Source organism: Phyllostomus discolor, chromosome 5 (assembly GCF_004126475.2).
Source record: "Phyllostomus discolor isolate MPI-MPIP mPhyDis1 chromosome 5, mPhyDis1.pri.v3, whole genome shotgun sequence".
NCBI lineage: Eukaryota > Metazoa > Chordata > Mammalia > Chiroptera > Phyllostomidae > Phyllostomus > Phyllostomus discolor.
Genome location: NC_040907.2, coordinates 102,259,783 through 102,275,284, shown reverse-complemented (window position 1 = coordinate 102,275,284; position 15,502 = coordinate 102,259,783). Strand labels below are relative to the sequence as shown.

Genomic DNA, 15,502 nt, shown 5'->3' with positions numbered 1-15,502 from the left:
GTATTTATAAGTTCTTGCTTATATAATTACTGTCTCAGAAAAAATTCTTGTAACTAATAAGCAGTCTATGAGGAATACTTTAAGACCATTCAGCTATCCTGCTTCCTATCAAAATTTCTACCTAGACTTAACACCATTGCCGATTTTTGCCTGACTTAGTCTTTACTGTGATGGTTGCAAAATGCTAATTTTTCAACTGCAGCCCTCCCTTTATATTAACCTGTAGAAACTTGACATTTTATTGCAGTGAGAGCCCCCCATTTATTAAATAATAAATAAAATATTATTTATTTGATCTATTTGTTATCAGTATGGACTCAAGATTCCCTTTTTAAAAAATATATTTTATTCATTATGCTATTACAGCAGTCCTATTCCCCCCCCTTTATTCTTTCTGCCCTGCACCCCACCTCTAACCCACATTCTTCACCCTTAATTCATGTCCATGGTTTGTACATATAAGTTCTTTGGCTTCTACATTTCCTATACTATCTTAACCTCCCCCTGTTTATTTTGTACCTACCATTTATGCTTCTTATTCCCTGTACCTTTATCCCCATTCTCCCCCCTTCCCGCTGACAACCCTCCATGTGATCTCCATTTCTGTGATTCTCTTTCTGTTCTAGTTGTTTGCTTAGTTTGTTTTTGTGTTTTTTTAGGTTCAGTTGATAGTTGTGAGTTTGTTGTCATTTTACTGTTCATATTTTTGATCTTCTTTATCTTACATAAGTCCCTTTAATATTTCATATAAGAGGGCTTGGTTGATGATGAACTCCTTTAACTTGTCCTTATCTGGGAAGCACTTTATCTGCCCTTCCATTCTAAATGATAGCTTTGCTGGGTAGGGTAATCTTGGCTGTAGATCCTTGCCTTTCCTGGCTTTGAATACTTTCCAGTCCCTTCTTGCCTGCAAGGTTTCTTTTCAGAAATTAGCTGATATGTTTTATGGGCACCCCTTTATGGGTAATTGTCTCCTTTTTTCTTGTTGCTTTTAAGATTCTCTCCTTATCTTTAATTTTGGTTAGTGTAGTTATGATGCACCTTGGTATGTACTTCCTTGTGTCCAACTTCTTTGGGATTCTGAGCTTCCTGGACTTCCTGGAAGTCTATTTCCTTCAGCAGATTGGGGAAGTTCTCCTTCATTATCTTTTTGAATAAGTTTTCAATTTCTTGCTGTTCCTTCTCTCCTTCTGGCATCCCTATGATTTGGATGTTGGAAGGTTTAAAGTTGTCCCAGAGGTTCCTAAGCCTCTCCTCATGTTTTGAATTCTTGTTTTTTCATTGTGTTCTGGTTGAATGTTTATTTCTTCCTTCTGTTCCAGGTTGTTGATTTGAGTCCTGGTTTTCCTTCCTTTCACTGTTAGTTCCCTGTATATTTCTCTTCATTTCACTTTTCATAGCCTTCACTTTTCTCTCCATTTTGGGACCATACTCAACCATATCTGTGAGCATCATGATTACCAGTGTTTTGAATTCTGCATCTGATAGCTTGGCTGTCTCTTCATGGCTTCTTCTATTTTTGAAGTTTTGATCTGTTCTTTCATTAGGGCCTTTTTTTTTTTTGGTCTCGGCACAGCTGTTATGATGTAAGGTTCAGAGCCTTAGGTATTCTTTAGGAGTGGGCAACCCATGTCAGTGCGTTGTGGCACTGTGTGTTGGGGAGGGGTCAAGAGGGAACAGTGCCACTTGCTTGGCTCTTAGCTGGCTTTCACTTACTTACCCTGCTGCCCACAAACAAATGGGCCCTTCTGGTGCTGATTCCAGGGTGGGTGGGCATGTGTACATTCTAGGGCCCCATGGGTCTCCAGTGAACTCTCCTGTGAGGCTGGGAGTTTCTCCTGCTGCCACAACCCTCCCACATTTTTACAGCCAGAGGTTTTGAGGCTTTATTTCCCTGTGCTAGAACCCTGGGTTGCATGGTCTATTTCGCTCCCCAGTTGTTATTCCTACTTATCCACATGCAAATGTGGGACCACCTGGACTGCCAGCCTCCAAGTTGCCCATTCTGATCCATCAGCTGCCATCTCGCCCACCCGGACCTCTAGCCATTGCCTTGCCAGGAGCCCTCTCCACCTCTGCTGCCCATCCTCACCCCTACTACTGGTCTGAATGAATGTTTCTTCTTTAACTCCTTGGTTGTTGAACTTCCATACAGTTTGATTTTCTGGCAGTTCTGGTTACTTTTTGTTTTTAAATTTCTTGTTATCCTCTTGGTTGTGTGAGGAGGCAAAGTGTATCTACCTACACCTCCATCTTTGCTGGAAGTCTGATTCCCCCTTTTTTTTCTTAATGCTTTATAATTTAGTACTTAATTATTTTGGTGTTTAAACTCTTCCAGATGTGATCAGTGGCATTCTCTGACCTTTTTTTTTAAAAAAAATTAACATCCATACTTTCCAGAATAAGATGTTAAAGGCCAATCTTGTATCTACCCTGCCCCAGCCCTGGGATCAGCCATTTCTTTGAGAGGGCTTAGTTCCTTTGGTGGGGAATGAAGTTAGATAACAAAATCTGGGCATTAGAGTGCATTAGTTTTACAGCTACTGTATAAACAAATGTAAAATCATTAGCATACCTGGTACATATGTCTTAGAGGTATAACATACAATTTTTGAGAATGTAATGGTTTCTCAATTTACAGTTACAGCAATAAGTACAGTATTAAGGAATTGGAAGATTTTTTTTATATTTTATTGATTGTGTGATTACAGTTATCCCCTTTTCCCCTCTTCACTCCCCTCTACCCTTCATACCCCCTCCCACCCACATTCTCCCCCTTTAGTTCATGTCCATGTGTCATACTTATAAGTTCTTTGGCTTCTACATTTCCCATACAGTTCTTACCCTCCCTGTGTCTATTTTCTACCTACCATCTATGCTACTTATTCTCTGTACCATTTCCCCCTCTCTCCCCCTCCCACTCGCCTGTTGATAACCCTCCATGTGATCTCCATTTCTGTGGTTCTGTTCCCGTTCTAGCTGTTAGCTTGGTTTGTTTTTCGTTTGTTTCAGGTATGGTTGTTAATAATTGTGAGTTTGCTGTTATTTTATTGTACGTTTTTTATCTTCTTTTTCTTAGATAAGTCTGTTTAACATTTCATATAATAAGGGCTGGCTGATGATGAACTCCTTTAACTTGTCCTAATCTGAGAAGCACTTCCATTCTAAATGATAGCTTTGCTGGATAGAGCAATCTTGGATGTAGTTCCTTGCCTTTCATGACTTGGAATACTTCTTTCCAGACTCTTCTTGCCTGCAGGGTCTCTTTTGAGAAATCAGCTGACTGTCTGATGGGAGCTCCTTTGTTAGGTAACTGTCTCCTTTTGACTTGCTGCTTTTAAGATTTTCTCCTTATCTTCAATCTTGGGTAATGTAATTATGATGTGCCTTGGTGTGTTCCTCCTTGGGTCCAACTTCTTTGGGACTCTCTGAGCTTCCTGGACATCCTGGAAGTCTATTTCCTTTGCCAGACTGGGGAAGTTCTCCTTTATTATTTGTTCAAATAAGTTTTCCACTTGTTGCTCTTCCTCTTCTCCTTCTGGTACCCTTATAATTCAGATGTTGGAACATTTAAAGAAGTCCTGGAGGTTCCTAAGCCTCTCATTTTTTTGAATTCTTGTTTCTTCGTTCTTTTCTGATTGCATGTTTCTTCCTTCTGGTCCACACCGTTGATTTGAGTCCATTTTCCTTCCTGTCAGTATTGGTTCCCTGTACATTTTCCTTTATTTCACTTAGAGTAGCCTTTATTTTTTCATCTAATTTGTGACCAAATTCAGCCAGTTATGTGAGCATCCTGATTACCTGTGTTTTGACCTATGCATCTGATAGGTTGGCTACCTCTTCGTCGCTTAGTTGTATTTTTTCTGGAGCTTTGATCTATTCTTTCATTAGGGCCATTTTTTTTGTCTTGACATGCCTGTTATGTAGTAAGGGGCGGAGCCTTAGGTGTTCACCTTAGGTAACCCATGTTGCTGTGTTGTGGCGCTGTATGTGGGGCAGGGCTCTGAGAAGGAACAGTGGCACTTGCTCCACTCTCTGCTGGATTTCAGTTACTTCCCCCACTTCCCACAAGCAAATTGGGCCCTTCTGGTGTTGATTCCTGGGTGGGTGGGTTTGTGTATGTTCTAGGACCCTGTGGGTCTCTACAGCAAACTCTCCTGTAAGGCTGGGAGTTTCTCCCAGCATCTCAACCCCCACAGGTGTTTTCAGTCAGAGGTTTGAGGCTTTATTTCCCAGTGTTGAGACACTGGGTTGTGAGGTCTGTCTTGCTCCCCAGTTTCGCCTGGTTTATCTGTGAGTGAATGTGGGACCACCCGGACCGTCTGGACTGCCAGCCACCTTGTGCGCTGAGCACTGCCCTGCCTGCTCCACAATCCGCAGCCTCGCTGGGTCTGCCAGCCACCACCTTGTGCACCAGGGGTCTGCCAGTCGCCGCCTTGCCTGGAGTCCTCTCCATCCAGCTTCCGATCTCTGCCACTCCTATGTGTCTGGATGGATGTGTCTTCTTTAACTCCTTGGTTGTTGGACTTCCATACAGTTCAGTTTTCTGTCAGTTCTGGTTGTTTTTTGTTTTTAAATTGCTGTTGTCCTTATTTTGATTGTGTGGGGAGGTGCAGTGTGTTTATCTATGCCTCCATCTTGGCCAGAAGTTGTCAGGAATTGGAAGATTTTTGTTACCAAATTTGTATTACCAACCTTTTCTTGGATTTCATAGAAAACATAACTGATGTTAGCTTGATGTCCAAATAGAATTTCAGTGGGCAGTGTTGGTAAAGGGGGTTGTTTCAGGGATAAGAGATTGCTTGTATGTTAATAATTTGTTAATTACTGAACAATAAAAGTAACATTAAATAGTATGTTTAAGTAATGAAGCCAGATTTCTGCCAGTGTGGGAAAAACTGAAAGTCAGGTGGAAAAGGTTGTTTGATGTCATGGTTAGAGGACTTTTGAATGTCAGACTTAGGATTTGGGGACTTTACTAAGAAGGTAACAGAGAGCTTTGGAGGTTTTTGAATAATGTCGTAACAAGCTTAACTCTTACTCCAGAGATTAGTCTATAAGACAATGAGAAATTAGAGTGAAGGAATTTCCAGGTAAGAGGTGTAAAGAAGCTATTACAGAAGGAAAGGGGAGAGGAGGAGAGAGGGGAAGGGGAGGAAGGACAGGAAGGAATGGAAAGAAAAAGGAGTGGATTAGAATAGTGGTTTTCACCCTGGCTGGTGTAGCTCAGTAGATTGAGTGCGGGCTGCAAACCAAAGCATCACAGGTTCAATTCCCAGTCAGGGCACATGCCTGGGTTGCAGGCCACGGCCCCCAGCAACTGCACATTGATGTTTCTCTCTCTCTCTCTCTCTCTCTTTCTCTTTCTCCCTCCCTTCCCTCTCTAAAAATAAATAAATAAAATCTTAAAAAAAAAAAAAAAAAAGAATAGTGGTTTTCAACCTGTCCTCCAGAACCCCAATGTAGGTCAAAGCTAGGGGAAGGGGAGGGTTTGTGAGCTGGTCACCAACTTAGAAGTCCTGCTGGCTCTGTGGGAGTTTTTAAGTATCCCTGTAAAGAAAATTCTTCTAGGTAAGGAATGAAGAAGTCCATAGTGAAATGTTGTTTAAAAACGAGTTAAGATTAGCATTTGTTTGCATCTTATTTTTTTGTTTCTTAAACTCATCCTTATTTCCTATTCCCTTTTTCCAAAGTTCTGAGCCTATATCAGGAAAATAATTGTCATTAGATAAAGTAAATCAAATTGTCTATGTATTTTAAATGACAAAGGATTAATGTCACGAAACCATGCACTACTAACTCTTTCTCAAGAAACAAGATATTCTTGGCCAAAACCTTTAGAGTCAGGCTGAACTCTTTTCTTTCACTCATTCTACACAGGAATCCACCATGAAATCCTGTTGGCCTTACCTTTCAGTTATGTCCTCTCTAAATCTGACCACCTTCAACACCTTCAGTGCTACCAACCATCATCATCCTCTCTGTCCTTCTAATTTCTTTCCCTGCCTCTGCCCTTGCCTCAGTAGCCCATTCCCTCCCCCTGTGATGTGTACACCTACACCTCTTGGTAAAGATTGTGACCCCAGAATAAGCATAGTTAACTTTCATGTTTAGCTTTTGTTCAAATATTACATTCTTAGCAGGGTCTACCCTAAATTCCTCAGTGACAGTCTCCTGCCCTTCCACATGCATATTTTCCAATGCCCTTTATCTTGTTCTGTTTTTTCCCCTCTGGCATTTATCACCTAATATACCCTATAATTATTCATAATGTTGTTTGCTGACACCAGAGTTTGAGCTCCAGAATGGCATTATTATTATTCATTTTGCTCATTGGTCTATCCTAAGCAACAGAATGATACCTGGTGCATAGTAGGCCCTCAGTAAACATTGTTAAGGAGTAAGAACTTGTTACTGAGCATATACTCAGTAATCGTGGTTACTAGGATTCTAGCACATAGCAGACTTAAGAAAGTAAATACAAGAAAGGATGGGATATTGTGTGAATCAACCTGTGTTCCTTGGATCTGAGCGTATGACAATTATTGGCCTGGATAAAATAGGCCTGGAGAATACTACATTTGCTGTCCCTTTACTGGAAAATCATTTCGTATGTTAGCATATTGATCACTATATGAACCCTTCTAGTAACCTCTTCTTGAACTCACTTGATCACAAAACTCTCTTTTGGTAACTCACTTATCACTATGGGACACTCCTGGCAACACAGTTTGAGAAAAACCATCATGGAAAACTTCATGTAGGCCCCTGGAGAGATTGGCACTTCCTTTAGATTGTTTTCTGTTGATGAGCTGTGCTGCTGAGAAGAGGCTGGAGTACATCAGGCTAAGGACTCCAGCTCTTAGTTACTCCTCTTACAGTGAAGAGCCTTTTAAAAAGTAGCTTTCATTTTAGGTTTTGGGGAATAAGATAATCATTCCTTCCCTGGATGGAGACCTCTTCCAGTGGGACAGAGACCATGAGAACATGGAAACAGTTCCTTTTACAGTTGAATCACTTCTTGAATCTTCTTATAAATTTGGAGATGATGTTGTTTTGGTTGGAGGAAAGTCTCTCACTACATATGGACTCAGTGCATATAGTGGAAAGGTAAGTGAAAATGTTGAATTTATTTGGGGAGAAATGAGAATCCATAGGGCTAGAAGAAGTAGTTTCTTAAAGTATACTATTACAGGTTGAGGTTTATTAAAATTTTCCCTCAAGGATATTGTTTGTTTCAGTAAAAAAAGTATAAAGTAGAAAGGGGAAAATATTACTGAGAGTAACTAAATTTATCCAAGATAACAGAATAAACAGCAGAGCCAGGATAATAGGAGGGAGACAGTACGTTCTACTGGGTGTCACATGCATTTATTGTACATCATTTTGAAATCCTCACAGTATTCCTAAGGGTTACATACTTTTGTTTTTATTTGGGCAGATGAGGAATCCTGTAAAGATCACTAACAATCCTAATAAGAATAATTGTACCACTAATTTCTTTATATAGTTTGATCCTATAATAAAAGGGTCCAAGAAGAAAGTTTGTACACACATTAAAAACAAGAAAACTGGTAAGACTTGAAAAGGTTCAGAAACTTCCAAGGTCAGATTTGACTTGATCTGTCTGATAAAGTCATGCTGTTAAGACCCAAACTTTGTCCATATTAGCTCTTAGGATATGATCATAATCAGCATCTAAGATTGGGTATTGTAATAAAAATCCATTAGGAATAACTAATTAAAAACATCTTTTTAATAAAGTTAAAAATCGTTTTTAAATTCCTTAACACCTTGATGTGCAAATATTTTATAAATAGACTTAAGACTGAATTAAGAAAGAATAGAAAAATTATCTTTTGACCCTTGAGTTTTTCAAACTTTAATGATTCCTTATCTAAGTGCTGGACCCATAGCCCTTGTTGCAGATGCTTTTCTGCTTCACCACCTTCTGCATTGCATTGAGGAGACCTTGTGTTCTTGGCTTTACTTCAGTGTCCTCAACTGTTAAACATTGAGATCAAACCCACTCCTCTGGTTCTCTGACTTGATGTACTTCTGCAGAAGTCTGGTATTCTAGCAGGTATACTGCTTTCTGTGAGGATTTTAGTTTGCGTCATATCAAGAGTCTTCCTTTTTTTATTTTAATAAAGATTTGAAGGAGGTACTTTGAAATACTGTAGCTACCAGAAAAAGTTCAAATTTTCAGAACCAACTATTTCTGTTATATGAAAACTCTGAAATTGATTTTGTAAATTTGTCTGAAATTTTACTAAATGATATTGTTATTATATAAAAACTGGTTATCCATTTCTTTTTGTGTGTTCCATGAAAATGCTCAAGGTAAGACTAAAATTATCTAAAGCCTTAAAATCATTCCCTGAAATATTCATCACTACTTTTATGACTCTAAATAATTCCTTTTAGGAGTTGGTAATCTAATTTGCTTCTTAATAGTTGGGTACTTCTTACACATTTTACATATTTTAAAAAAGTAAATTAGAGATTCTTTTAATAGCTCTGGTCTCTTGTAACCTTTTTTTTTTTTAACTTTACATGTCTTTTCAGGTGAGGTACATCTGTTCAGCTTTGGGTTGTCGCCGATGGGATAATGATGAAATAGAACAAGAAGATATTCTGCTTCTGCAACATACCCAGAAAACTGTTAGAGCTGTTGGACCTCGTAGTGGCAATGAGACGTGTGTATTCAGATAATGTTGCTGCTCATATTATGTAGAACTATACCAAGATCAAAATTCATCAGATTTTTCTTTGCAGATTTTCTGAACTATTTTGGTTCTCTATAAGTATTTTCTTCTTAAAGTATGAAAATGTAATTTATTTGGTAAAATTTATTTTTTTCAAATGAATTTTAATGTAATTTTTATATTTAAATATAAAAATAAGATGATGGGGTAAGATATGCTATTCTTAAATCACATACATGTGTGATTTTTTTAAATCCTAATATTTAATTTTTAAATTGTCTTTGTAGTAAAAATATTAGATCCCATCTTTATGTTTGGAAAGTGAACCAGACTTTCAAATTTAGTTTAGTATGATGCAATATAATTAATTTTCCCAAATTCAGTTAAGAATGCATGTTTTTCTGTGTTTATTGGATTGTAAGTAGAGCTTTGTATCTGCTGACAGCCTAACTTTTTTTATCTTGACAGGATTTTGTATTTTATTATTTTTTTAATGTTTGAGTGCTTGCTGGGTGCTCAGCCACCTTAGGAACAGATGTTCAAATTAATTAGAATTTTGAGTTACCAGTATAAGAATCTGGTGTCTTAAGAGTGTGTATGTTGCTGAGAGAGAGAGAGAGAGAGAGAGAGAGAGAGAGAGAGAGAATGAGAGTATGTGTGTGTGTGTGTGTGTGTGTGTGTGTGTATATATTTTGTTTACTCTAGAAAAGTTCTTCTTTTTGGCCCCCTTGTTTCAACAGATGTAATTTTAAGGTCATTTTATATCTAAGTGACAAGATAGTTACTGTTAACAGTTAAGTGATTTTTCTGTATATTAATTACAGAGGAAATGTTATTGTCACTTTATAAATAAGAACACTGAAACTGAGAAAAGATTAAGGGACTTTCCAGATCTCAGTGAGTAGAGATTGGAGGTAAGGTGGTATGTGAGGCTTGGTATACTGTGTCACATTGCCCTTCAAGACATGCTTTCATATAAATTTAAAATTGATGTGTTCATCTTGCCTTTTACATTGGTTTACTGGCAGACGTGAATTTTTCTGCACTTGAGTGAAACGTGGCCCAGACTTTAATTAAGAAGTAAGGCCACCTGAATGCTGCCTCATTTTAAGATGACTTTGATGTTTTTTGAAAAAGGACTTTCTGATTTGGAAATGTAAACATTAATTTTTTGAGAGAAAATCTGTTCCATAGCTGTCAGATCACAACTTTCGGAATCATTTCTGAAGGGTCAGGACAAAGTTACCCCCTCTTGTGGCATGAATTATCAGTGCTTCTTTTACAGAAGATTTTGTGGAGTTTTTCTCATCAAAAGATTTTAATACTTGTGTATTTTTACTCTGGAAAAGTTCTTTATTTGGCCCCCCTGTATATCAAGTGTAAATTTCTAAAACATGCCTTTGTAAATTTAAGGTGGAATTTCAGTGTTGGGCACTTCGAACTTCGGTATATTCCAGACATGGAAACTAGAGGTGGATTTATTGAAAGCACCTTAAAACCCAGTTGGAACAAAGAGTCTGAAATTATTTCAGATGTGGAAGAACAGGAAGCCGCCCTTGTGGACACAGTGATAAAAGTCTCAGTTGCTGATTGGAAGGTTATGGCTTTTAGTAAGAAAGGAGGACATCTGGAATGGGAATATCAGGTACCTAAAACCATTGAGAATTTATGAACTGTTTCTTCCTTTCTCAGTTTGACCAAACCTTGGGTAGTGGGAAATGACTGCTGTTTTGAATTTTTAACTTGTTCTCTATGCTTAAGAAATTTGTGGTTTCATACCTATTAAAATGGCTATTTTGAGAAAGACAAAAGACAGGTTGTTCGTGAGGATATTGGTGAACAATGTACAACAGTGTATCTTTGTACATTGCTAATGGGGATGTAAATTGGCCCGGCCCCTATGGAAAACACTTGGAGGTTCCTCGAAAAAATTAAAAATAGACCTGCCGTATGATACAGCAATTCCACTTCTGGGTACATACTCAAAGGAAGTGAAATCAATATCTCAAAGAGATGTTTGTACTACCATGTTCAGTATAGCATTTTCACAGTAGCCAAAGTATGGAGTCAGTCTAAGTGTCCATCAGTGTATGAATAGATAAAGAAAATGTGATGTGTGTATATATACATGTAATGGAATTATTTAGCCTTAAAAAAGGGAATCCTGTCATTTGCAACGGTATTGATGAACTTGGAGGACATTGAAATAAGCCAGACACAGAAAGTTAAATACTACATCATCTCACCTACATGTGGAATCTAAGAAAGTTGAACACATAGAAGCAGACAGTGGAATAATGATTGTTAGAGGCTAGGGGGAAGGGGAAGTGGGAGGATGTTGGTCAAGGGTGTGAAGTTTCAGTTACTCAGGATGACTAAGTTCTGGGGAAGTAATATACAGTGTGGTGATGAGTGTAGTTAATAATTCTATATTGTATACTTGAAATTTGCCAAGAGAATAGTTCTTTAAAAAAAAACCTTTTCCTGCTTTATTGAGGTATAATTGACAAGGAAGAACTATATATATTTGGTTGGTACATCATAATGATTTGATATACATGTACATTATAAATGAAGAGAGTAGACCTTAAAGGTTCTTACCATTTGCACACAAAATCACAAAATATGTGAGCTGGTGTGTGTTAATAATTGATTGTGCTAATCATTTCACAGTGTATACATATATGAAAATACCAGATTTTCATCATAAGTATCTATATATCTTTTTGTCAATTGTATTTTAATAAATCTGGAAAAATTAAAATTTTAAAAAATTTGTGATTTTTAAATGGTAAGTTAGAATACATTAATACTGCTTGAAATTATTTAGACTTTTTTCCCACTTTTGGTTAGTTTTGTGCTCCCATTGCATCTGCCTGGTTGGTTAAGGGTGGAAAAGTCATTCCCATCAGTCTTTTTGATGATACTAGTTATGCATCTAATGATGAAGTTTTAGAAGATGAAGAAGACATTGTAGAAGCTGCCCGAGGAGCCACAGAAAACAGTGTTTACTTGGGTGAGTGACTCTTATCCAGTGATAGTACAAATTAACATCTAGATTTGATTCCTACGTTGTTCCTTCTTACTTCAGATGTGCCTATTGTAGTTTTAATAACTACCGTAAATACATTCTGTGCCTTGGGTTGCCCCAAGATTTATACTTTGAGTTCCATTCCTGCTATTTGGTTTCATTTATCCAATTCTGAAACTTTTAATTACTGTACCTCTTTTCCCCTCTGAGACCTATATCAGAAAGGCTTAGAAATGTTGCCATTATACATGTACATAGATCATTTCAAGTTATTGATGTATTCTCAAAATCTAGAACTTTCTGCATTTGTATTTGTACTTGCAATTTCCCCCTCCTTTAAAAATTATGTTAACTTTTACTATGCAACTTATTTAAAAAATAAAAATAAAATTTTGGAATGCTTCTAGGCAATTGAAGTTCTTTAAAAACTTTTGAAAAACCTTGAATCTAATTGTTTGAGCTAGTTTAGATGGTCAGATACTCACAAACTTCTTTAAGTTTTATCAGTGTGCTATCCACCATTCATCCTCAATGAAATGCAAGAATTTGAAAGAGTAACATGTTATACATGTGTTATGATAATATTTAACTGAATTGTTAGCAATATCTCTGGAATTATAGGTGTTTAGGTTTCCTTAAGGAGAATGTTACTTCATCTAAGTTATTGGTCTCATAAGAGTATACTGATGACTTTTCTTTGAATTTTGCTACTGGATGTGTTTTCAAGTAGTTACTGAAAATTTTTATTCAGTGAGCAACATTGTGTAGAGCTTGTGTGTAACTTTCCTCCCATATTTTTGTTGATTAGCCTTTGGGTCGTTTGCTTCAGGCGTGGTTCTTTGAAAAGAGCTATATAACACATGAAAAATACTGGAATTAATCTAATATTATTAAATCAAAATGAATCTCTTTGGCCCTGGCTGGGGTGGCTCAGTGGACTGAGCGCTAGTCTGCAAACCAAAGGGTTGCTGGTTTGATTCCCAGTCAGGGCACATGCCTGGGTTGAGGGCCAAGTCCCTGGTGGGGGGCGTGTGACGGGCAACCACACATTGATGTTTCTCTTCCTGTCTTCTTTCCTCTCTTTCCATCTCTCTAAAAATAAATAAATAAATAAAAATCTTTAAAATTAAAAAGAAAATGAATCTCTTTGACAAAAGTTATTGGTGCTTTATTCTAAACATAACTGATAGTGTTCTGTTTGATTCAGGAATGTACAGAGGCCAGCTGTATCTTCAGTCATCAGTCAGAATTTCAGAAAAGTTTCCTACGAGTCCCAAGGCATTGGAATCTATTAATAATGAAAATGCAGTTATTCCTTTGCCAACAATCAAATGGAAACCCTTAATTCGTAAGTGAATTGGAAACTTTCATAAAGTTTATTAACATGTTCAGAGGCCTAGTCATTTAGTGTCTTTGCCCTAGTTTTGACTATCAGAGATCACAACTATTATATTCTCTATATTTTCTGAAAAACTAGGAAGGTATTTCAAATGTTAATGAATTTTAATTATCGTTTAGAACATGATTCCATTGAAACAGCAGTTCCGTCACCAGAACTCAAGGTTAATAAAATATTTCTCTGTACAACTTAGAAAAACTCTTACTGGTGAACGGTTATCAGTGCTTAACTTACTTATATCAAGAATATTTATGAAAAATTATCTAGTTGTCACATCATAGTCTTTGAAACACTTAATGAATTGAAATCAAATTCTAGACTACCTACTTTCCTCAGTTATCTTTTTGTACCTTGTATATATTTTTTATCACACAATTTTTAATTACTTGTTTAAAGAATTTATCTCTATCAGACTGCTTTTCAAGGAAAAGAACCTTGAGCCATTTGTTTAATTTACATGCTGGTATTGAACTGTGGTTGCATATCTGTTTTTTGAAAGAATGAGGTACATACATTTTCATGAAAGTCATAGTGGTTAAGCTTTTACATTTTCTTTTAGATTCTCCTTCCAGAACTCCTATCTTGGTGGGGTCTGATGAATTTGACAAATGTCTCAGTAATGATAAGTTTTCTCATGATGAGTACAGTAATGGCGCACTTTCAATCTTGCAGTATCCATATGGTAAGTGTGATTACTCTTGCGTTAAAAGTGCTGTTTTATTTTTTAATTTATTTTGTATATTAACTTGAAATTAATAGAATTTAAATGAAAGGTAGTTCATTGGAGGGTGGAAAAATAAAATACTATAGAAAGCAATATTGTGAATAGTGGCCAAGGTGCAAGCTGCAAAGTCAGGTTGCCAACGTTCAAATCTGTTTTGCCACATGCTGGGTTGGGCATCTAACTACTGTGTGTGTCATCTGTAAAACAAGGATTGTAATGATGTCTATTTATTGGGTTGTTGTGAGGTCTGAGATAATGTGTGTACAATCTTAATACCGTGCCTGGCAAATAAATGTTCAATAACCATTAGTTCTTATTAGTTTTTATTTAATTATCAGCTGATATAATGTAGTCAATATAAAATGAATATGTATAATGAAGAAAATATGTGTTTTCATAGAGCTATGTGAAACTACTGTAAAATAAGGTATTTTAATTTTGTTTGCAGACAATGGAAATTATTGCAAAAGTAAAGAATAGGTGAACTTTGGCATGAAATACATTCCCATGTATTTAAAATTGGCATATGATAAGATACAAAGGCCTTTTGAGCAGTTAGATATAAAAAAAATAAAGTCCTCAAATTTGCACTAGATAAAAACATAGATTCCTCATCAGTTACATTAGATATTAGGACTGGGAAATAATTGTAGAATTTAAATTGATAAAAACAAACAAACAAACCCAGAGGGCTATGAACAAGAAACACCAGTCTTTATCTGATTTGATCAAACTCCAGATATGCGAGAATTTTGTAATCTGCCTACGTTAATACAATATAAAAGACAAAAAAGACAGTCTGCTTTCTAGACAAACTCATTTAGACAACCTAGAATGAATCAAGCAGTGTGGTGGAAATATTTTCCTTTCAGCCTGTGAAGAATGATTCATGGTAAAATTTGGCTTCGGGTGATGCTAAGTAAAAGTAAAGTTTAAAGTCCTTCAAGGAAGTTGAGTACTGTCTAATTCTTTTTTTCATTTAAAGGATTTAATTATTAATGAAGTAAGGAGTGGGTTGGCCCTTACATTTTTTCTAGTCTTATTCTAGACTAGAAAATTATTTTTAATAGTTCATTTCTTATTGTATTTTTTTCCATTATCTTATCCTCCCTATATGCTCTTCCACCTCCACTCACCCCCCCTCCCCTGCAACAATCACCACTCAGTATGAAGAATATTTAAATGCTTATGGGATAAAGGAAAATATATTTGCATAGTAAAAAAGAAAAAGTTGGGTAAATGAGGCCATTAAATGTGATAAAGAAGAGATAAAACTTCTGTAAAAGGAGTTAATGTCATAAGTCATGGAAAAATTAATAATTTTCAGTAATTACAGATACATCTGCTTTGGATTGTCTTTTAAAAAATTTAAATAACCTTTTAATGTTTGTATTTCAAGATAATGGTTATTATCTACCATACTACCAGAGGGAAAGGAGCAAACGGAGCATAAGGAACACACAGATGACAGTCAGATTTCTCGACAACCCAAATCACAACAAGAATGTCCGCAAAAAGGACCCTGTTCTCCTCTTACATTGGTGGAAGGAAATAGCTTTAACTATTCTGTTTTGTATCATAGCAACAACTTTTATTGTGTGCAGACTTTTCCATCCTCAATCTCACAGAGTAAGACATAT

The 15,502-nt window shown here is 36.5% G+C and overlaps 1 protein-coding gene and 1 long non-coding RNA gene across 3 annotated transcripts in view; one reads left to right on the top strand and one right to left on the bottom strand.

Annotated features, from left to right (window-relative positions):
* EIF2AK3 (eukaryotic translation initiation factor 2 alpha kinase 3) overlaps nt 1-15,502 on the top strand; it is a 91,794-nt gene that overhangs the window by 35,885 nt on the left and 40,407 nt on the right. For both annotated transcript variants that reach the window (XR_004903351.1, XM_028511361.2), the window contains exons 3-9: nt 6,916-7,110; nt 8,569-8,699; nt 10,122-10,353; nt 11,562-11,724; nt 12,947-13,087; nt 13,698-13,820; nt 15,262-15,491. Coding sequence is in view for 1 of the 2 variants with exons in the window: in XM_028511361.2 (XP_028367162.1) it covers nt 6,916-7,110; nt 8,569-8,699; nt 10,122-10,353; nt 11,562-11,724; nt 12,947-13,087; nt 13,698-13,820; nt 15,262-15,491 (1,215 nt within the window). In the remaining variant the exon portion in view is untranslated. The remainder of the gene's footprint in view (nt 1-6,915; nt 7,111-8,568; nt 8,700-10,121; nt 10,354-11,561; nt 11,725-12,946; nt 13,088-13,697; nt 13,821-15,261; nt 15,492-15,502) is intronic.
* On the bottom strand, nt 5,023-6,414 carry LOC118500769. The gene is made up of 2 exons (XR_004903353.1): nt 5,443-6,414; nt 5,023-5,212 (listed from the first exon to the last, which is right to left on the bottom strand). It is a non-coding gene; the product is annotated as an uncharacterized LOC118500769 (long non-coding RNA).